The sequence below is a fragment of the Triturus cristatus genome, chromosome 2_1, assembly GCF_964204655.1.
Source record: "Triturus cristatus chromosome 2_1, aTriCri1.1, whole genome shotgun sequence".
Taxonomy (NCBI): Eukaryota; Metazoa; Chordata; class Amphibia; order Caudata; family Salamandridae; genus Triturus; species Triturus cristatus.
The window spans coordinates 995,543,852-995,567,902 of NC_140581.1; the positions used below are offsets into that span (position 1 = coordinate 995,543,852).

General features: G+C 48.3%; 1 protein-coding gene across 8 annotated transcripts in view; it reads left to right on the top strand.

Moving 5' to 3' along the window:
- The window catches only part of SLC24A2 (solute carrier family 24 member 2), a 790,353-nt gene that overhangs the window by 754,263 nt on the left and 12,039 nt on the right, over positions 1–24,051 (top strand). For 7 of the 8 annotated variants that reach the window (XM_085634455.1, XM_085634470.1, XM_085634443.1 and 4 more), the window contains one exon: positions 23,840–23,929. The exons of the other annotated variant lie outside the window; for it this stretch is intronic. In XM_085634455.1, the coding sequence (XP_085490581.1) occupies positions 23,840–23,929 (90 nt within the window). The remainder of the gene's footprint in view (positions 1–23,839; positions 23,930–24,051) is intronic. 8 annotated transcript variants of the gene reach the window in all.

Here is a 24,051-nt window from a genome sequence, read left to right on the forward strand (position 1 = left end):
AAAGACCCTGGCGTCTAGTGGGCTTTCTGCCCCCCCGGGGGGACAGAAAGACTGAATTTAGCCCCAAAAATATGGGGGGAGCAAAGGCCCTTGCCCAAGGGGCCACTTCCCCTTCCTGGTGCCTAGTGGGTGGATCCCTGCTTGGGGGGAAGGGTGGGGGCATTGGCATGCCCATCTTGGGCAGCCCCCTCCCCTAAATTAAATGTAAAAAAAAAACCCTGGCGTCTAGTGGGCTTTCTACCCCTGATTGGGGGCTGCTGCCCCCATCTGCTCCCCAGGAGGGCCATAAAGACTCTAATTGTGCGGGGGTGGGAGCATTGGCATGCCCATATTGGGCATCCCCCACCACTAATTTACATAGAAAAAAAAATTACCTGGTTCTAGTGGGCTTTCTGCCCCGTAGCCCCATCTGTCCCACAGGGGGGGGCAGAAAGACTGAATTTAAACCCAAAAATATGGGGGGAGCAAAGGCCTTTGCCCAAGGGGCCTTTCCAACAATACCTCTCCCAAGTGTTTCGGTGCTCGGGGGGCTGAGATAGCCCCATGAGTACTGAAACACTAAAATTGAAACTTGTTTCAGTTTCGTTTTCAATCTAAGGACGACAGCGCACCATGCGAGCGACCATCATTAGATTGAAAACATGTTAGGGGCTTCTGAAGGTTGAGGTTGAGGAAGCTCTTCCCCACCTCCCCAGGTACAAAAAAAAATTAAAATCCCTCTGCTGTTTACAGCAGAGGGATTTCCGGCCCCTGTCCTCATGACGGAATGGTTCCGTCATGAGCACAGGAGCACCGGTGCTCATGACGGAACCATTCCGTCATGAGACCAAAAGACCAATGAAGACTGGTCCTTTTTATTGCTCCATAAATCGCTGATGCACCTCTCCTTTCCACGCTGGTCATGGTGTCGTTTGAACCCTTGGTCTATTCTGAGAGATATGTGGAAGTATCAATCATATCAAGATGAACGTGAAACCATCACTCGAAACATTGTAGTTGCTTCCAAATGGCCCAGAAGTCTCTAGGTCAATCCTCCTTCCTTCTGATTTCTGGCAAATGTTATAAATGGATCCTTTTAAGTGCAATCTAATTTGTAAAATTGTGTACAGAAGCCTTTCCTGTCAAGCCCATAATCCTGAGCTAACACTTTTCTCAGCAGGGTTGACTCCTTCATTAAGGCGGAAGATTGATGCCCCACCGATTTAAATGCCCCCCATGCCCCAGAGATAAAAAATAAAATGGTAATAATGTTAAATTATTATATATATTTTTTTCAACAACAATGTCCGAGCCGAGTGTCAGGATGGGGGCAGGGCAGCTGCTGACTGGTAGAAGCCGGAAGAAGTGATGGGCAGGGCAATTTAAGTTTAAAGTGCGCATGTCTCTCTGGCCGGCTGTCTTACGACAGCCAGCAAACAGGCGTACTTTAAACCGCTCAACCCATCTGTCCCAGACCTCCAGTGCTCTTGGGAGCGCTGAGAGAGTCCGCTCTATCCAATCCTGGAGCTGCTCTCTTTCTGATTAACAGCATGAGAGCAGCACCAGGATAGGTTAGGGGAGTTGGCTGGGGCCTGCACTGGAGGAGAGAAGGACATAGACCGGAGAAAGGACGTGCAGCAGATAAGTGAGTGTTAGACCTACGTCTAAGGGGGTAGCTTGGCTCAGGTCAACAGGCTAACATCTCCACTTGGCCTTTCATGCTTGCATCCTGCCCAGCTCGCAATCCTGCGCAACACCACTCAAAAAGGACACTACACCGATTAAACTTTTGAGAATTACTTGAAGTCTTTATCTTGTTATCTCAATCAGGGTTTACTCAGGATTAACTTTCCTGTAACATTTCATCACATTAAATGACAATACTCTTCCTTTAGGATACTGTATACATCCACGTTAACTTTCACCACGTTTCAAGGGATTGCTTAATTTGCACAGGGTTCGCCTGCCAGTTAAATTTACAAATGGCCTTCTAGTCGGCACAAGGCTCTTGATCAGAAGGTTACTCTAAGTGCAATATTTCCAAGATCACATACTATCATCACTTTTCATTGAGATGCCTCCTTGAACCGGATACTTTACTGTTGTGAATTTAGTGGTTACCTCTAGGTGCTATATTTTCAACATCACATATCATTACAACTTTACATTTAGATGCTTCCTTGAACCGGATACTCTACTAATAGGTAGTATTCTATGGCCTCTAGCGCTAACCTTGTCAATCTCACTAGTTACCGTACAGTTACCAGGGTGAGCACAGCGTGATGCTGGAGTCCTTATCTTACTACCTAATTTCCTTTGGGCTTGGCAACCGGCTTAACCCAGACCTCAACTGGCCTCAAGTCTGCCTAAGGCACCCCCTTCTGTCTATTTTGCCCCGCTTACTGATTGCTTCTCGATGTCCTTCTAACGGCAGTCCGGCGGAGTCTGGCGTAGAGTTCTCACTCCCCACAGGTCAGGCGGGGCTTCACACAAGGGGGGGCAGAGATCTCCGTGAGGGCGGTAACAAAATACAACCTCCTACCCCCTCACTCAAGGCCCGCCCGTAGTGTGCACTCCTTCGTGGATGGCCCTCGCCCCAGTGTGCTTGCCACAGCTGCCCTTCCACTCCTTCAGAGACAGCGCGCCTTCAGCCACCCGTCGCCGCGCAGCTTGCGGGGGCGCGGCCTTCGCTTGGGTACGACAGCAGTGGGGCGGCGCTACGGCGTCAGCCCCACTCACGTGATCACGGGACGGCGGCCTCCAGGCCGAAGCTCGTCTCCTCTTCCGCTGCCCAAATCTCCTCAGGCTGGCAGCGGCAACGCCCCCTCACCAGTCACCAAGCCTCTCCAGGAACTGCAGAGACAGCGGGCCCCCTCCGGAAGACTCCCGACAACCTCCCGATCCTGGGGGAGGCGGCGGCGATGACTCCAGGTAGCCTCTCAACCAGGGGGGGGGGGGTTGAACTTAAGGGGGCCAGGTATTCTCCGGTGCAGACGAAGGTGTTGACAGAACCCTTCTCAACCACTGGGTACCGATCTCTCCCTCCGTCAGGGATCGTGGGGAAAACGCCAAAGTCAGTCGGCACCAACAACTCAGACCCAGTAGGGGTGTGGAAAAAGGGGCGGCGATTCTTCCCTCAGTCCTCCTTCAGGGTTATTAACTACCTGAGATTCCCCCAGGGTACAATTTCTTCAAAACCCTTGGCAGATGTCAGGGACCGGTCAGAAGGTGGAGGGTGGTGTCACGGGCAAGGAAAATTGCGCAGACCCTAAGACCTGTCCATCCCTGCCCCAGCGCAGCCACCTCCCCACTCAGGTGCCTTACTCCTCACTATCTGGCCACTCACAATCTTCTAAAATGGCCGCTCACCTGCCACCTCTATTTATCACCTTGGGCCTGACTTGCCAGAAGGGCCCAGAAAGTTCTGGAAACCCCCATGGCAGTCATGGTCCAGGTGCTGAGGTGACAGTTGGTGCCACCATTTTAGAATCTCACCTCCCTTCCCTAGATTTCCTCAGAGGAGCACCTTGCGCCTTTCCCTCAGGTGATGAGGAAAAGGCGCCCAGAACCTCTACATTAGCACCTTAAAAGTTAAGTAGACAGAAAATATGAGAGGGGGGGAAAGGGACAAAAATAATAAAATGAGGCGGGAACCGCCAAAGGGCTGACAGGTCTAACACGCGTCCCCCCCAGCTGAAAGTGGGGAGAGCTACCCAACCCCTTGGGAGTCCTCTTCACTAAGGCGGAAATACCTGGAGAGACCGTCAGCATTGGCGTGGTCCACTCCTGGGCGATGTTCCACCCTAAAGTCCATCCCCTGTAGGGAAATGGACCACCTCAACAGCTTGGGATTTTCGCCCCTCATTTGCATCAGCCATCTGAGGGGTCGGTGGTCGGTCTGAACCAGGAAGTGCGAGCCAAACAAGTATGGCCGCAGCTTCTTCAGAGCCCACACCACCGCAAAAGCTTCCCTCTCAATTGCACTCCACCTCTGCTCCCGGGGGAGTAGTCTCCTAGATAGGAAAACCACCGGTTGGTCTAGACCCTCATCATTAAGTTGCGACAGCACTGCTCCAATACCGTGCTCCGACGCGTCCGTCTGGACGATGAACTCCTTAGCGAAGTCAGGGGCCCTGAGAACAGGGGCCGCACACATGGCCTTTTTCAAAGTGTCAAAAGCTTGTTGACATCCCTCGGTCCAGATCACCCGTCGAGGGTGCTTTTTGGAGGTGAGCTCAGTCAAGGGGGCTACGATGGTACCGTATCCCTTGACAAAGCGTCGGTAGTAACCAGTGAGGCCCAAGAAGGCCCGAACCTCTGTCTGTGTCTTGGGGGGCTCCCAGGCCATGATGGTTTCGATCTTGGCCTGGAGGGGTTGCACCCTGCCCCGACCCACCAAGTGACCGAGGTACACTACCGACCCCTGCCCGATCTGGCACTTACTGGCCTTGATCGTCAGACCTGCCTGCTGCAAAGCCTGAAGTACGGCCTGAAGGTGACTCAAATGGTCCTCCCAGCTGCGGCTGAAGACGGCGATGTCATCCAGGTACGCAACTGAAAAGGTTTCCATTCCAGAGAGGACCTGGTTCACCAATCGCTGGAACGTAGCAGGGGCGTTCTTGAGCCCGAAGGGCATCACACAGAACTGGTAGTGACCCTCGGGTGTGGAGAAGGCTGACCTTTCCTTGGCTCCGTCTGTTAGGGAAATCTGCCAGTACCCAGATGTGAGGTCAAAGGTACTGAGATATTGGGCAGCTCCCAACCGGTCAATGAGCTCATCCGCTCTCGGGATAGGATGAGCATCTGTCTTTGTCACTGAATTCAGTCCTCTGTAATCCACACAGAACCGGAGTTCTGGGGTAGTGCCCGGTGGGGCAGCTTTGGGTACCAGTACCACCGGACTGGACCAAGGACTTCCTGAAGGCTCAATTACTCCTAGCTCTAGCATCTTGGTAACCTCCTCATGGATGCTAGCCTTCACCTTATCCGACAGTCGGTAGGACTTGGACTTCACAGGTGGGCTGTCCCCTGTGTCCACATCATGGGTACACAGATGAGTCCTTCCCGGAATAAGGGAGAACAAGGAAGCAAACTGCTCCAGGACATGGCGACAGTCCTTCCGTTGTTCAGGAGTTAGTGTCGGTGAAAGGATCACTCCCTCCACCGATCCATCCTTCTCTCGGGACGCAAACAGATCGGGAAGAGGTTCACTTTCCTCTTCCTCTGACCCATCAGTCACCATCATTAACATGACCTCGGGTCTCTCTTGGTGAGGCTTGAGGCGATTGACATGGAGCACCCGATGGGGCTGCCTGGGGGTCTTAAGATCTACCACGTAGGTAACCTTGCCCTTCTTCTCAACCACCTCAAAGGGACCTGACCAGCGATCCTGGAGGGCGCTAAGCTCTCCAGGTTCCATCACCCACACCTTCTGGCCAGGCTCCAGCTCCACCGGGTGAGCGTTTCGGTCATACCATTCCTTCATGACCGTTTGGCTGGCTTCTAGGTTTTCGGAAGCTTGCTTCCACAACCTAGCCATTTGGCTACGAAAGGCCAGCATGTAGCTCACCACATCCGTGGGAAGTTTTCTGGGAGACTTTTCCCATCCTTCCTTCACCAGGCTGAGGGGTCCACGCACAGGGTGCCCGTACAACAATTCGAAGGGGCTGAAGCCCACTCCCTTCTGTGGTACCTCCCTGTACGAAAACAGCAAACAAGGCAGGAGGATGTCCCATTTCCTCCGCAGGCTCTCGGGCAGACTCCGGATCATGCCCTTTAAGGTTTTGTTAAACCTTTCCACCAGACCATTAGTCTGGGGGTGATAAGGAGTGGAGAACCGGTAGGTAACTCCACACTCTTTCCACATAGCCCGCATGTATGCCGACATGAAGTTGGTACCTCTGTCCGACACCACTTCCTTGGGGAATCCCATCCGGGTAAAAATTCCCATAAGGGCCCGTGCCACCGCAGGTGCAGTAATGGTCCTCAGAGGGATAGCCTCTGGGTACCGTGTGGCATGATCCACCAGAACCAGGATAAACCTGTGACCGGCCGATGTTGGTGGATCCAATGGCCCGACAATGTCGATGCCCACCCTTTCAAAGGGGGTACCAACGACAGGCAGTGGTTCCAGGGGAGCTTTCAGCTTCACCCCTGTCTTCCCACTAGCTTGGCAGGTTACACACGTCCTACAAAAAGTATCGGACGTAATCCTCATCTGAGGCCAGTAAAAATGAGGAACAAGTCGAGCAAAGGTCTTGTCTGGTCCCAAGTGTCCTGCCAAGGGTATTTCGTGGGCCAGTCCTAATAGGAAGGCTCGGTAACGCTGGGGAACTACCAAGGCCCGGGATGAACCATGCACCGGAGCCTTGGGTTCGCTATACAGGAGTCCATCTTCCCAGTATATGTGGAAGTTCCCCGAATCGTTACCCGCTGCCTGGGCTTCGGCCTGCCGCCGTAAACCCTCAAGGGTAGGGCACTCCTTCTGGGCCCGACAAAACTCTTCCCTAGTAGGTCCTCCCTCCACCTGCCAGTCTGCAGGGGTAGGCAAGCCCTCCAGGGACGTTACATCCCCCTCCGTAGACTCCGGGACCACCTTAGTTGCCCCATCCACCTTTGGAGGGTCAGATGCCGGGGCAGGCTTTCCCCGTCCCCGTCTACCCTTTCCGGCAGCTGGTTGGGCCTTTGTCCCAGGCTCCAACCTCTGTGAATCCCCTCTTCGGGTGGTCACGGACCGAGTGTGGGCACACGTCCACTCAGGGGTCCCCAACATTTCCATGTGGGCCCTGAACTCAACCTCCTTCCACGCCGAGTGTTCAAGGTCATTTCCCAACAGGCAGTCGACCGGCATGGCAGGGCTGATCGCAACTCGTAGAGGACCCGCAACCCCTCCCCACTCAAAGGGAACCTGGGCCACCGGATAGTGACCCTCTCGGTTGTCAGCCATCACAACCGGGTGGACTACATTGGGGACCACCTGCTCTGGGGACACCAGCTGACTCCTTACCATAGTCATGCTGGCTCCTGTGTCCCTCAGAGCCTCCACCCTCTGGGCATTGATGGTGACCCATTGCCTATACTTAGTAGTATTCGAGGGCATCTGGGTCTTAGGAACCATCTCACAATCCCCTAAGGACACTAAGGTTAGCCCTGCCCACTCACCTCCCTTATCTAGGGGCAACTCCTCCCCGAGCACTACACTCGCCACCCCAGGGGTCTTTCCTCCAATGGGAGGGTGTGGTCTCTTGGAACACTTGGCATCCCCCTTATAGTGCCCAACCTCACCACACTCGTAACATCGGACAACCCTAGGCTGCTGACCACGGTCAGGATAAGGGGGTTTGTGGGGAACAACCTTAGGAGGGAATCCTACTCCCTTCCCTGGTGAACTCTTTTGGGGACCTTTAGAGAACTCCCTCTTTTTGTCTCCCCCCTCTGTCTTCTGGGGGGCGCCCTGTCCAGTCCTTTGGAAATTCCCTCCAGTCCCTTTTGAGGATACCCGGGTACTCGCCCAGATATCCGCCTCCTCCGCAAGCTTCCTGGGATTAGTTAGCTTGCTGTCTACCAGGTGCTGACGCAGCTCTGGAAAACTTTTCTCTAGGAGGTGCTCCTTTAAAATTAAATTGTACAGTCCCTCATAGTCCTTGACATCACTGCCCTGCACCCAGCCCTCTAAGGCCTTCCTGGCATAGTCCAAGAAGTCCACCCAATTCTGAGTGGACAACTTCTGACTACCCCTAAACCTCTGCCTGAATTTTTCAGGGGTCAGTCCAAATTTCCTTACTAGGGCTACCTTCATAACAGGGTACCGGGTCTGGTCTGGCTGTTCTAGCGCTAACAAGGCATCCCTCCCCACCGGAGGCATATACCTATACAGGCCACCCCCCCACTGGGCTTCAGGGACCCCATGGGCTCTTAGAGAAACCTCATAGGCAGCCAGCCATTTTACAATATCATCCCCTATGCCATAGCTAGCAACCACGTCTTTGGGCAGGTAGGGCCTGGACTCTCTCGGGACTTCTCTCGGTATGCTGCCACCATTAGGACTGCTGGGGGTTCCAAGTTGAAGGGCTTTGAGCTCTAACTCTTTTAAGCGAAGCTCGTGGAGGAACTTCCTCTCCTCCCTCTCCTTTTCCAACCGGGCCAGATCCATTCTAAGCTGTCTCTCTTCCCTCCGATCAACTAGGTCAGCAGAGGACAGGCTCCCCCCCGAGGCGCTACTTCCCACTCTTGATGGGGCCCTGGACCCCACGTCCATATTACCGCTCCCAGGGGTAGAAGGACTTCCGGTTCTTCTAGGAGATCTAGTCCTGGTTCTTCCTCCCGTTTCCCGCTAGGGTGGGCCATAACCCAGGCTCTTAAGCTTGCCTGGAGCTCTGTCTTCTTTGCCCCCTGCTTAAAGAATACCCCCCGTTCCTGGCAGAACTCCCTCAATTGGGCCGCTGTGTACTCCTCCAGCCTACCCAATTCGAATTCCATCCTACCAAATGGGACCCCAACACAGGAACTTTACTCAAGAAGGGAACATACACAGGACAATTTTTAAAAAAAACTCCAATTAACAAAACAATCTGGAGAAAACTCCAGTCAAAACAATACAGTGTAGGTGATGATGTGCGCAAAACTGCCACTAAGCGGATGCAAGCACTGAGTAAGTAATCCCACCGCTGAGCACCAATTTGTTAGACCTACGTCTAAGGGGGTAGCTTGGCTCAGGTCAACAGGCTAACATCTCCACTTGGCCTTTCATGCTTGCATCCTGCCCAGCTCGCAATCCTGCGCAACACCACTCAAAAAGGACACTACACCGATTAAACTTTTGAGAATTACTTGAAGTCTTTATCTTGTTATCTCAATCAGGGTTTACTCAGGATTAACTTTCCTGTAACATTTCATCACATTAAATGACAATACTCTTCCTTTAGGATACTGTATACATCCACGTTAACTTTCACCACGTTTCAAGGGATTGCTTAATTTGCACAGGGTTCGCCTGCCAGTTAAATTTACAAATGGCCTTCTAGTCGGCACAAGGCTCTTGATCAGAAGGTTACTCTAAGTGCAATATTTCCAAGATCACATACTATCATCACTTTTCATTGAGATGCCTCCTTGAACCGGATACTTTACTGTTGTGAATTTAGTGGTTACCTCTAGGTGCTATATTTTCAACATCACATATCATTACAACTTTACATTTAGATGCTTCCTTGAACCGGATACTCTACTAATAGGTAGTATTCTATGGCCTCTAGCGCTAACCTTGTCAATCTCACTAGTTACCGTACAGTTACCAGGGTGAGCACAGCGTGATGCTGGAGTCCTTATCTTACTACCTAATTTCCTTTGGGCTTGGCAACCGGCTTAACCCAGACCTCAACTGGCCTCAAGTCTGCCTAAGGCACCCCCTTCTGTCTATTTTGCCCCGCTTACTGATTGCTTCTCGATGTCCTTCTAACGGCAGTCCGGCGGAGTCTGGCGTAGAGTTCTCACTCCCCACAGGTCAGGCGGGGCTTCACACAAGGGGGGGCAGAGATCTCCGTGAGGGCGGTAACAAAATACAACCTCCTACCCCCTCACTCAAGGCCCGCCCGTAGTGTGCACTCCTTCGTGGATGGCCCTCGCCCCAGTGTGCTTGCCACAGCTGCCCTTCCACTCCTTCAGAGACAGCGCGCCTTCAGCCACCCGTCGCCGCGCAGCTTGCGGGGGCGCGGCCTTCGCTTGGGTACGACAGCAGTGGGGCGGCGCTACGGCGTCAGCCCCACTCACGTGATCACGGGACGGCGGCCTCCAGGCCGAAGCTCGTCTCCTCTTCCGCTGCCCAAATCTCCTCAGGCTGGCAGCGGCAACGCCCCCTCACCAGTCACCAAGCCTCTCCAGGAACTGCAGAGACAGCGGGCCCCCTCCGGAAGACTCCCGACAACCTCCCGATCCTGGGGGAGGCGGCGGCGATGACTCCAGGTAGCCTCTCAACCAGGGGGGGGGGGGTTGAACTTAAGGGGGCCAGGTATTCTCCGGTGCAGACGAAGGTGTTGACAGAACCCTTCTCAACCACTGGGTACCGATCTCTCCCTCCGTCAGGGATCGTGGGGAAAACGCCAAAGTCAGTCGGCACCAACAACTCAGACCCAGTAGGGGTGTGGAAAAAGGGGCGGCGATTCTTCCCTCAGTCCTCCTTCAGGGTTATTAACTACCTGAGATTCCCCCAGGGTACAATTTCTTCAAAACCCTTGGCAGATGTCAGGGACCGGTCAGAAGGTGGAGGGTGGTGTCACGGGCAAGGAAAATTGCGCAGACCCTAAGACCTGTCCATCCCTGCCCCAGCGCAGCCACCTCCCCACTCAGGTGCCTTACTCCTCACTATCTGGCCACTCACAATCTTCTAAAATGGCCGCTCACCTGCCACCTCTATTTATCACCTTGGGCCTGACTTGCCAGAAGGGCCCAGAAAGTTCTGGAAACCCCCATGGCAGTCATGGTCCAGGTGCTGAGGTGACAGTTGGTGCCACCATTTTAGAATCTCACCTCCCTTCCCTAGATTTCCTCAGAGGAGCACCTTGCGCCTTTCCCTCAGGTGATGAGGAAAAGGCGCCCAGAACCTCTACATTAGCACCTTAAAAGTTAAGTAGACAGAAAATATGAGAGGGGGGGAAAGGGACAAAAATAATAAAATGAGGCGGGAACCGCCAAAGGGCTGACAGGTCTAACAGTGAGCTTTCATTTTTTTATATTTTAAATGTATTTTGTGTGTGGTAATGTGTACTAAATAAGCAACATGCATTACATTACCGTTTTAAAGTTGTGATAATGTAATGCATGTTGGCAATTTCGTTAATGTAATTTTGCGCCACATTCACACATCACCCATTTGCCCACCCGACCACTCTCCATGGGTGGCAGCCACCACTGTGACTCAGCAGACTAGTATTTATTTAGTGGCATTTGTATACAGCGAGCCTAGCTGGGAAGCAGCGGAGCACTGATTTTCTGATCGAGGGTATGTGACTCATGCTGGGCTCTCTAAGTTTCTCTGAAATCTCCAACCTCCAAAGAGGAAGACCATTGAATTTTAAAACATCTAAATTGAGAGTCGAGGTTGCTGTTTAAGGTGAGTTGAAGAATTTTAACCTAAAAATAGGTGAGCTGGGGATGGGGTTCAAGTAAAAGTGCTGCTGTGTCCAGGCGGCAAAGTTGAACATCTTCCAAATAAATGTTGGACTGAGATTTCCTGAAGCCTCAAAACCAATTCAAAATCTTATCGATCAGAATGAGAAATGGTACGTCACCGGTAAAGTTAAAGAAACAAACATTACATTGATAAGAAACTGGTCTACTACACTATAAAAAAATGATATCTTTTTCCCAGCCTTCAGTAATAACAAACAACAGTCTACTTACACTTTATAGGTTGCAAAGTGTTCCATTGATTTGAAGCATTTTAAGAAAAATATTTACCGCCCATCTAAGCCTGAGTATGCATGAAATTGGCGTGGGAGATCAACAGGCTATAGCAAAAGCAGAGGATGTGGGTGGCCGTAGAGCTGCAGTCAACTTTTGATGTAGTTAGAAGTTTTTCTATAACTAGTACTTTGAATTTCATTTGTCATGTCATAGGTCATCTGTTCAACCTGTGGAGTACCAGTGTTTTTGCCACCATCTAGTAAACCTATAGAGGATTGGTCAGTTTTTGAGTAGTGAAACAACACATTGCAGTTATCTCATTTTAAGAGCATTGTTGTTTATGCAATAGACATTTTGAATATCTACATGACCATAGAATCCAGTATGTCACCCACAGACAGGTTGCTTTCTGACTTGAAGATCGAGCAACCGTTTTTGTGGGTATTCTTCACGGGCTATCATACCCGTTGCCCTACTATGTGGCCACTTACTCCTGATAGTCATATATTTTATTGATTCGTTCGAGGTACTAGACCACCATACAGGTGCCAGGCCCTTTGTTTCAAGAAGCCAATGACTCCATTGGATATCCTACTTTCCGTCTATTGCCAACAGCCCTGATGAAGTTCAAGCCACAAATCTGAACGAAACGCGTTGGCTGGATGGCTTGAATAAAGCTGATGACAAAAATGAATATGTTGCCGGACTCATTATCTTTGTAACATTGGACAAACAAAACGCTACTGGTGCACCATTCCAAATATCTTTTATGTCACCCACCTACTTATTGTGACCCATGAGTTTAAAATAGCCGCTACAATACCCAGTGCAAGTAACTTTAACAAAGCTTATCAAGTGTGTTTTTGCACGTGTTTATGACTTTGATGGTAAGTAATGTTGACTAACATAAGAAAATTGTTTTGATACCAGTCATTTCATGCCTGTTTTAACCCCCTGCATGCTGTTTTGCTTGTAAAAACAGATAATAACTCTCTCTGCAAAAATCTGGAGCTACTGCAATTTGCACTTTGCTCCTAGCCTGAGTATGTGCTAAAACGAGTGCAAATTCATTTTATGTTTATTTATTTACTAATTCAGGACCTGATTCACAAATGGTTCCGCACTCGTGGTGGAGGCCCCGCAGTCGTGGGGGAGACTCCGCACTCAGGGCAGTCTCTCCACAATAAGATTTCTCATTGCGTAGATTCTGCACCAAGTGTGAATGCTCCCTCACGACTGCGGGGCCTCCACCACGAGTGTGGAGGCCCTTTGTGAATCAGGTCCTGATAATGGAACAGTCACCCAGATGCACCTAGATGCTATCAAAGGATACAAAAGAGGAGGGACAACAAAGGATAGAAAGAGGTCAAAAGAAGCAGAGGCAGAAATCCACTGGGCAGGTTTTCAACTTTTTAAAAATGGTCAAGAAGCATGTTTGTCTCGGGTCCGGTGGCAACCCATTCCAAAGTTTGGATCCGAAGACTCAAAATCCTCTAGCTTTGTGGCATCTTATCCCATAGCGATGGAGCTTCAAAAGCAAAACAGAAGTTGATGTAAGGGGTCTGCAAAGAGCATGGGCTGACATCAGGGTGTAATGGCATTTACACCTTTTTTAGGACCCACAAGTCTCAATAACACTGTTAGTGCCTGGGTAGAAAGGCCAACTGGCCCACTGGTCTTTCCATTGGGGAATGGACAACTGAGACATACTGGACATAAGGATTAAATTGCTGTCAAGCAGATCTGCTTTAAACATCTTAGGAAGCGATCTCCAGTCTGCCAAGAAGCTACTTATTGGCTTGCTTGTGTTTTCACCTGAGAATTCAAATCGTGCGCTGCCAGCTTCAATGCAATAACTGGCACTCATCTCAGGAAGTGGCATTGTGGGTGTATTTTTATGTGAACGCGTATTGTGGAGGAGCAGAGAGAGCTGTCACTACAATGTAGTACGGCTATCTCTATCCGTTACTGGTCATCTATGCAAATCTAAAAGGTTTGATTACCTCATGATTTCTCTTGTTTGATTACCTCATGATTTTTATGTACATGTGGTCAGTAACTGATCCAAAGCTAGTCAGCATGTTGAGATTAAGGGATGTTTATCAGCAAAGGCTTCACCAACACTCTTTGTATTTTGGTACTATATTGGTGATTCTCAGACGTCTGGTCAGCGCGGGAGTAAATTCTTGGCTGTAGCCTTCTAGGATAGGTCACATGTATTTCTTAGGAAGAGTGATGGTTTTGGTAAAATGTGTCAACATGAATTATTAGTTATCGATTATGTCAGGTGTAGGATCTCGTTTTGCCTTGGTGTTGTTTGGACCTGAATTGGGTTTTAAGGCCTCATGTTTTTGCCTGGTTAGTTTGAGCTTCCTTGTTAACACCGGTTTGTACTCTTATGACCCTAGTAATCGTGTTTTGAGAGGTGCACATAGGGTTTTAAAATTTTAATTTGGGGTACCGGTTTGAACTGGTTTGCATCTATGGAACTCAAAGGCAGTTTCATTTGGCTTCTTTAGTGGCTTGTTTACAGTTTGTCTTGAGATGACTTGAATGTGTTTCTCTGTTCCACTTTGATGATCTCCTGGCTTTTCAGTTCCTTTTTTCCCACTCTTAATGTATCTGTAAAATAAAACTTTCTTCTAGCCAGTTGTGAAGGAGAGTTGTGATATTGTTTAAGACAAAGGAGGCTAGTATTATACAGTCTCTTTTTCTGCTTTTTATTTAAGTAGCACTTATAAAGTACACCACACTTCCCACATTTCTGCTCTCCTAGGCAGGAAATAACAACATAGAATAAAGGCACAAAACGCAATTAATAGGGGCAGTCCATAACTCATATCCTCTTTTCTTGATGATTGAATACCATCCATGGAAGAACTGAAACAATGTAAAAAGTAACAGAAAGACAAGAAGCAATCACATATCTTCATCTTTTCCTTGACGAATCTCCTTAAGAAACGTGAACTCCATCTGATACGGGTGTTTTGCTCCACACATATCACCAGCTGTCGTATCAGACCGTTGTTTGGTTTGTTAAGATTGGTACTAGGAATAACCACCAAAAATGTGTCATCAACTATTAAAAGGATGGGAAACCGATACCCATGCCAGGATACCAGTGCCAAGATAATACTTATCTACTTTGTCTGTTCTAAAGTTCGAATTCTTCTTCACAACTGGCTAGGAGACTAAGCAATTTACTAACAAGATTGGAAGATCGTATTATGCAAGTTCAAAGCATACCTACAACAGTCATTGCCATGTGTAAAATCAGCTTACAAAAAAAGGTCTTAAATGTGGGAACCCTAGATCAATCTGTCAACTTATGGATGTCCTCCAGTCCAGCTCTTGCCCTAAAGGCCTTTGATGCCATTGCCCCTCGAGTAGAATGAGCCCCACAATACCCTGTGTCCACCCCTTTATCCCTCTACCTAGGGTAGCTAAATGTCTTATGCAATGAAATTAATAATTGTGGGCTGGATGCTCTTAAGCTCTCACTTAACTTCATATAATGCTTGAGGGACCTTACTGCAGAGAACTTAGAATGTGAAGGAAATGATGGGTGCTCCACATAGGTGGAAGCATTCTTGGTACACCTTGTAAGGTGAAATGGACCACCCCGGGGGAAAATACATTTCAGCAATATCCAGAGACCTGACTTCCGACACTTTCCTGAAGAACATGAAGCACAATCAGCTTGGCAGACAGTGATTTAAAAGAAAGTTTATCCTTCCAGGACTGAAACAAATGTAAGTCCAAATGAGAATCCCACAAGGTAGAGTATGTGGGTTTAGGAGGATTTACATATCGGATTCCCTTTGGTAATCTGCATACTAAAGGATGTCCAATTGGTCTACCATAAACCTTCTGATGTCCTGCTAATATCGCTTACCTGTTCCGATCAATAGTCCTATAGGACTTCAGGACAGCCTCCAAGGAGGCTAAGAAATTCAGGACCCCTGTGACATCTGATGAAACAAGATCTATACCCCATTCCATAGCCAACAGCTCCATACCTCCGTGGCTGACTTTTAGGCCCTAAATGTGCCCTGTGCCCAGGAGGCCTTGATATATCCGAAGCAGACTCCAAAAGTCTCGGCATTTCTGTAAATACCCTGGGAGATTCCATGCCCCCAGGGTCAGATGCTCCTCTAGAAAAAGAGTGTGATACTGGCCATGCTGGCCATGTTGGCATATTAATAGTTGTGGAAAGAGTGGCAAAAAAACTGCACAGTCTTCCGAGAGCTTCAGAAGAGAAGAGTACCAAGGCTGTGACATCCAAAGCGGTGTTATCAAGACCACTTTCTCCAACTGTCTGCAAATGTGAGCCACACCCCTGGGTATCATGATGAAAGGAAGAAAAACATAGCAATTTCCACCAGGTCAATCCTGAAGAAAAGCATCCGTCGCCAAAGCTTATGATCTAGTCTACAGCTGAAATGTCTTGATTACTGAGCTCTCAACTGGGACGCAAACAGCTTCATATCAATTGATTCAGGATCTTGAAAACCTTACTATCCAGATGCCGGTTGCGGCTGTTGGTCAGATTCCTTGATTCCAGTCTGCCACCCTGCATGCGTCTTATCCTTAATCTCTTCAGAGCCTGAAAGATTGCTTGAGTGGAAGATAAAATAAGACCTACTAGTCTTGCCAAACCCTGGAGTGAAACTTGCTGTTAAGCCAACGTCATCTTCAGCTCCTGCTTGAATACCTTCAGATCTGAACCTGGAAGTAAGAGAACCTCTCCGTCTGAATCTATTAACACCTCACCTATGGCCACCTGTGCTTGCCCCAGCAAGAGGTTGTTTTCTTGGCCCAAAAATATCATAAAGTCTAAGTATACCACCCAATGACCTGGGCACCGCCCCTTTAAAATGTTGTTAAAGAATAAAAATGGTTGAGATCTTTTAGATTTATCTGTAGCTATAACGTCTTGTTCTTCTTTCGAACTGCAAATGTATTACTTACTAACCCTTTGAGGCGTACCAAACCAGATTCTACTGGCCCTTTCTGATGGAAATCCTGTACCTCCAGTGAAATTAAATCTACTTCCTCCTGAGAGAGTTGGATTCATACAGAAAACCTTGTTTGTACTGTGTGGCATACATTTCCATTGGGAACCCCCAGACTGCGTGACAAACCTAAGGGTTACTTGAAATTAGCTCCCAATTTTGTGCTCAAAGGGCAAACCTGCCTCCCCACTTTCACGTGGCGGGAGAAGAGAACTCTTACCTTCAACTCCATTTTCTCTTAGTTGTCCTCTTGATTCCAGGGAATCCTCCTCTTCTTCTTTGTGAGAAGAACATTGGTTGGGTATATCTCTACTGTAGGTGGTTGAAGTAGGGTCTGAAGTAGGTGGCACAGCCAGTGGGTGACCCTTGTATCTGCCAGCTCTGGAAGAGACCCGATCAAACACCATCATCAGTGAGACATGAGCCTTGTCCAGTGGAGTAAAAGCTGGCACATAACGCCCAATCTCCTTAATAAAGTCATTGCCAGATAGAGATCCCTGGTTATTCAGTTCAACCTCAAAACCAACAATTTCTTCCAATTTTGGTTCTAACCTCAATAGGGCTTCTTTACGCAGCTCACATGACAAATCAGCATTTGCTTTCCCCAAAAAACACACTGCCCTTTGCGTCCACCTGGAAACTCCCTCCGGTTCTAGAGGTTGACCTGTGTTTTTTGCCACCTTAGGAGGCACCAAATTCTTGGGTGTCCAACACCTTGACCTGGCACAATTTCTAGGCTCTATCTACACCACCTTTCAGGATCCTTAGGCCCTCTACTTAAAAAGATGACTATTTCAGCATCTAGGACCAGGGTTACAGCTGCTCTATCTATAATGACTGGTCTAGGCCATTCTGCCCTCATTTTTGACATAGTGGCCCTGTCAGGGGGGTTTCTGATTCTGGCCTTGATCATCCACTAAGGGGGGGGGGGCACTCAGGGGAATTTGAGGGCTGAAACAAACATGGGCTGCCAAAATTACCATCTGTGGCTTGTCAACCAATTTTACTTTCTTACAGGCATCAGTAGCCTCATTTTCTGTATAATATGCATCATATACATTTTCAGAGTGCTGCTGCATCGAATCATAATATGGCCTCTTGTTTGAAACAAATTCACCCTTATTCTGGTCATGCCATGGGAACTTTTCGGGCCTCATTTATGAGGTTATGACGTAGGAATCTTGCTGCGCTGCCCTACACCAAAACAAAAGGGCAGGAATGCGCCGTATCTATGAGATAGAGTGCATTCCTGTCCTTTTCTCCATGCTCTGGCGCACAATGAGCTGCCATGCGCCAACGCAGGCATCCTTGTACCATGGTAATAGGGTGCCTGTGTTGCAGGGCTGATTGAAGGTGTTCCTTCCTGCAGAAAATCAATCAATTCAGCTGATTTCCTCTTTCTATGTGTGCTGCAGAATGCAGCTCACAGAGGATTCCCAGTATTCATCATTTGCCTGTTCTGCATTGATTTTTTTGCCCCGGTGGGCACAGACAAGGTACGTGTTATCGCTGTCGCCACTGGGTCACAAATATCGGTAGCCACATTTTAAACAAGCATTTGCGATGCAATAGGTCTCGCATTTACGAGAGTTTGAGCTATTGGCATTTTAAATGACAATGCCTTTTATTTATGTGCTGTTTTTAAAACAGATAAATATAAGGAATTGTCATTTACAATGCCAATAGCTCAAACTCTCGCAAATGCGAAACCTATTAAATTGCAAATGCGTTTGGCGCCTGCGCTATACATTTTTTTTTTTAAAGCATTAGGAGAGAGCTGTCCTGCCTGCAACACACAGGACAAAGCTATTCAAATAAATAGTGCTCAGAAGCTGTAATTAAAGCCTACTGAGTAACAACACACGTAACACGCCATGGGAGATTACAAAATGAGACATGGCAGTACTATGGAGGGACTACTAAGCCTACTACGCATGCGCTGCCCAGGCTCGACCCAAAAACCAGGGTGCCTGTGCAGAAAACACAAAAAGCATACATAAATGTATATTAACTTGGGGTGGACCCGGTATAACAGCACTTAACAAGGATGGATAAAGCTGGAGATCACGAGGCATTAGCAAGCAGGTCAGTGGGCCAAGAGGATGGATTCGGTTTACAGTATCAGTTCGAATTCCTCCCATTCTGGCAACTGATGGGGAGGGGATATCGTCCTGCACCCAAAGATATGTGCAACCGTATTCCAAGTGGTCCATGTCTTCAACATGCATACACACAGATCTGCTGTTCGAGCCGTCATCACGCTGCATGCTGGGAGTTTTATCCTATGCGTAAAACAATAAAAGCAAAACTACAAACATGCAATTTACAATTGGTTAAAAATTCAGAACTGGATGAACACGTCCCAGATGACATCGGCCCACCTAGCAACTCTGCAATCGCCCGTTTTAGGATGGTTCTGGTTTTCCTATTTAATGTGACACCGATAGTACTCCTGCATATGGGACCGGGCATATGGGACCGGGCATAACCGTAAATTCATTTCAGTGTGTGATAGGCATTCTTTCAACTCAATATAAAAGTGCGGGTAATGGCCCTTAGCTCGTTTATATCACATTACTGAAAGATCGAAAAGGGTCTTGTGAAGGGAGGCTGCTAGCCATAGGGCGCCCTGGCGCTCAGGAACCAGCTGAGCCCATGGAAGAGATGGACCTTAGAGGGACAGATGGAGCAACCAAGTTTTGGTGTTTGGGTGTATGGTGGAGAAGAGTGGCAATAGATCTACTGCTAAGGATGAACAGGGCCCTCTCCCTTGTCTGCACAGCCTGGTAGGTGGCCCAAAAAAGATATATGGATAAATACAGACGGAAATGTTGAACATAACTACCATAAAACGTAAAGCCCTTGTTATAACCAAAACACTCCACATCCCACCTGCCCACAGCTACCATATTATTGGTGACTGTAAGCCAGTTCTGACTTTTCAGTCAGCAGAATGTTGCATTCTGGGACTCGTAGTTGGCTTTTTTTGATCATTAGTGTGGGTTAGATGCAAAGTACTGAAGGCTGAAAGCCCAAGTGGGGGAAGGTCGCTGGACTTCAGCCTCTGCGCCCCACGGCTCTCTCTGTACACACCCCACTTGGGAGCAGCCAGGCGCCACAGTGAAGAGGAGCACAAAGCTCATCAGTTACGTGCTTGCATCCTCCAAGAGGGGTGAACATCAGTGGATATTACTTGGAGGTGGACATACATAAACCACAGAACCGAGCACAAAACCACGGTGGTGGAAAAGGCAGGATGAAAATATGCCCGAAAGAGGCAGTCTCAGCACTTTTGTTCAAACATTTCCTCCAAGTGTTTTGAATGTATGTTTTAATAGAATGCCGGCAGCAAGGGGGGCCCAAATGCCGGTAGAAACATAATCTTCCGCCGTGCAATGATGGAAGGGTCTGGCTCAGCACGTGTAACGCCGGGACATCTTTTCCCGGATAACGGCCCGGCCCGGCTCTTCATCTCGTCAGAGACTCAGGGGAAGCACCAACATTAGACCGCCATCACTGGCGCCAGAGCTTTCCCGCTCAAACCTAGTAAGTATCTCTGACATAAATAAAACCTGAGCCGGCCACCAAAAAACCCTTCAATAATGAATCCGTAGGACATTCAGGGGCCGGGTCTACACCACATACATGGCCCTTACTTCAGGAAACAGTATCGAAGATACTGTCAGGAAGAAGGTGCCCTCTCAGTGTTTACAAATAACTGGGGCACCCTGTCACTGCCCAAACCATCCGATGCTGTCGAGGAGGAAGCCCTCCAGATATCCGATAGGGTCACAGAGTCTTTCTCATCCTTGGGGAGCTCTATGCGGCCCTGATATCTAGTTGAAGGAATGACTGTGACTGATACCTCGACTCACACAGTACTCTCCAGTAGATACTAAATGTAGCCGTGTGTGCTTCTGGGAGGGGGTGCCGCGCCCCTGCTCTCTGCGATGTTCACCAGGTCGGACCCTCCGAGCCCTTCTTTGACGGGTGGTAGACCCTGCTCTTACCTCACTACAAACCCAGAGCCTTCTACCTGGCCATAATCTCTTTAACAAGGGAAAGTGAAAGAGCGCCATGCGCGCGTTGTAGGCACGCCGTGAGCGTGCACATCGGCATGGCCTGCGGCTCGTGCCCAGTGGCGGCTCGTGCATCCCAGGGAGGGGGCCGCCAAAGCAACAAAAAAAAAAACAGTAGAGGAAGTCCAGCGGGAGCCCACCCCGCCTTCGTGAATGCCCAATGGTGCGGCCAAAGCAGGATTTCAGGCGGGGCTCCTGTGAGCAAGACGGAGCCCCGCGTGTTGCTGCAGTGACCGGCTGAAGACGTAGATCAGCCAAGGAGCAGCGCAGAGTCCCCACAAGAGCCAGTAAGTGGGGTGAGGCATGCTGTACGTGTAAAGCGTGCCGCGCTTGGAGCTCGCGTGTGCATAAAAAAAGAAAGTGATATTGCATGAGGCTTGCGAGGATGGAAGGGGGACAGGGGATGTGCACATTGCGTGTCTGTACGTGCGTGTTCACGGGCGCGTTCACAATTGCAGTCTGTCCTGCGCGTGCACATCTCCTGTCTCCCTTCCGAAGCAAGTCGGTAACAATAGATCTCGCTAACGACAGCGCTTTCGCGCTGCGTCGCTAGGCGAGACCTAAAAAAGGAGGATACTACCTTATGTATAGAATTGGCTACATAATTATCCAAAAAAACACATAGGTTTCTTTTGAATACCTCCTGCTCCTGTGTTTCTTTGCTACTACGTGGTCAAGCATACATGGTGCTCGGCCTCAAGGCCGCCAACAGTAGAATCAATCACTTGGCAAGCAAACTGATATTTAAACGTAGTGCTTCCCTCAAAAATATAGTCTGAACAAAATTACGAGTAAACAAATGCACAAAGGGTGCTAAATCCCAGTGCAATAGCGCTCAGGTGCGACGTACTTAAATTAAACAGCAAGAAAAAAGGACGTGGGTTATGGACTGCCCATCTATAATGTTTTGTGAATTTCCTCTCTTTTGTCTTCTCCTGGCCAGGGGAGCAGATTGTGGGAAATGTAGTGTACTTTAAAATTGCTAATTGAAAAAACTTTCTGTCTTGTAATAATATTAGGTTTGTGGCCATATTTGTTCAGCAAAAGTAATGGGTTGATTCAATAGTTTCTAGGTCGCCATAACAAATCACAAGGGGGAGTGGACTCGCTGCAGTTCAATGTATGTCCATAATCTCTCCTGTGACATTGTTTCAAAGGTAAATCTGATATTCAATCACAGCAATTGAAATCTAACAGCCTGAATCTGCTCTCTTTTTCCCACAACAGAAGCTTTTGTCCATAGTATCCCTTCTATTAGATGGGAATATGAGACTACCCAGTTCATTAATAGTCATGAGCCGGTGTGTGTGCCCTGTAAAGTGGCTGAGCGGGCTTCATTTACACAAACTGCAGTGTGTTTCTATCACAGAACTAATTTAATTGTACGATTATACTTTTTGTACTGATATTAACTAAATGTGTGACTCACCTGAAATCCATGGGGAACATCTATGCTTCCTTCCCAGCACAGCTGAGGGCCTAGGACCACGAATAAGCATCTATTAGGTATGGAGCTATAAGCAATCCCTGTAAATTAATATTCATGAGCTGGCCTGCGTTTACACTGTTTCCAAACAAAGGGCCTCCTTTACAATATTTTGACGCATGGCAGCACCACAAGCCTTCCTGCTGCTCTGCAGTGCGTCAAAATAAAAGGGCAGGAATGCGCCATATCTGTAAGATGCGGCACATTTCTGTGCTTCTCCCCTGCGTGGGGCACACAAACCGCAACCATGCGCCAGTGCAGACACCCTTGCGTCATATTGCAAAGGGTCCCGGCACTGAGGGGATGATTGTTTTTGTGCAGGAATGCGCACCTTCCAGCACCAAAACAATCATTAAAGGCATTTTCCTCTTCCTATGCGTATTGCAGAATGCAGCATGCATAAAAAGAGGACAAAGGAGGAGACATAAAAGTACTTCTCGTTGCTTCTTCTTATGCCTCCCCTGGGAAGGTGTAGGATTCAGACGCATTCCCAGGTTTACAAAATATTGTAAATCTCGGAATGAAACCAGATCCATGGCTGTTGCGTGGGAACATCCACAGCAACACCCATTGAACGCCCCTTTCACGCAGAGCTATGTGTGAAAGGGAAACATATTAACAAGGCCATGAAAAGTCACGCAGGGTGACTTTACATGGCCTTGTAAATATGGGGAAGTAAATTGCGCAGCTGGTGCATTAAAAAAATGATGCACCGGCAGTGCAATGGACATGTAATAAGCCCCTCAGAATCCATTCTCTGAATCTGCCTTGAGGCTCAATTATTTGCATCAATTACTTTTTATCTGCTTTGCTAAGTATGTGCCACACATAAGTCTGCCAATGGTGATGTAGTATGTGCCTTACTGATGCTGGGGTTGCGTTGCATAAACAATAAAGCCGTGGCTTAGGAGCCTGCCTGCTGATGCTCATCTGACTAGTAGGCTTGATGACAGCAGCGACAGACTTGTTGCTGTCTTAACCAAAAAGCGGGTCTTTCAGTGTAACATGCACTACTTTGTATTAAAGAAAGAAACGCCAAGCTTTTGATTCTTGCATCTTTGCTCCCTTATTTGCATGAGGGGGCTACAAGTATATGTGATAGTGCTTTTACGCTTGCTTAATATTGTTTGTGTGTTTCCACACTGTTGGGCATATTTACTAGGAAACTGTTGGAGCGCGGCATCAAGTCAAGAAGGCTAACACTGCGCTCCAACAGTTTCCAAATGCAGGGATGCGCCGTATTCACAAGAATAATGTGCACTCCTGCCTTTCCCTTAGTGCTGGCAGTATGTTGGCATTGCCCCATATTTACACCACCCTTGTAAATAGGGGGCAGCATCAAAATCAATGGGTGTTGCGGCAGAACGCCCACAGCAACACCCATTGCACGTCCCTTTCACGCTTCGTGCAGTGTGAAAGGGTGCCTTATTCACAAGGTGGCGTTAAGCCATGTAACCCTGCCTTGTGAATAAGGCAAAGCCCCTATCGCCACAGAAACGTCAGAAAAAGCGACGTTCCTGTGGTCTTGTAAATATGCCCCTGTGTACAACTGGTTCATTCATTTCTGATTGTGATGGAATATCAAGCTGTGTATGAAAAGATATCTCCTAATCAGGTGTTCCATTTTACCACTTTTGCGTTCAGTTGTGTCAACATTTAATCCACTTTGCTTGATTGAATCTGCAAACGCTTCCTCTGTCAGCTCTCAATTTGAATATGGCATGTCACTATTCACTTTTTAGATACCCCATCGCCTCTGCACTTTGCATCCCAAATTGAATTTGCATGTTTTCCTTATTGACCTACTTACAAAACACTGCTCTTAATCTTTCTTAATTTCTGGCTTAACACCTTTCTTCCTCTGCTTATTTCTCTTCCAGTCCTCCAGAAAGTTTTTCCCCATAACATTTTTTGGATCCATCACATGGATAGCAATATTCTCTTATTTAATGGTCTGGTGGGCTCATCAGGTAAGAGAACTAGTAGATTGTTTGTTATTTCATCAGTTAATCTCCTAGCAATTTGTTCGCATATACTTAGACTGTGCTTAGAACTTGTCAGCTGCCACTGTGTTGAGGTTATGCCACAAATA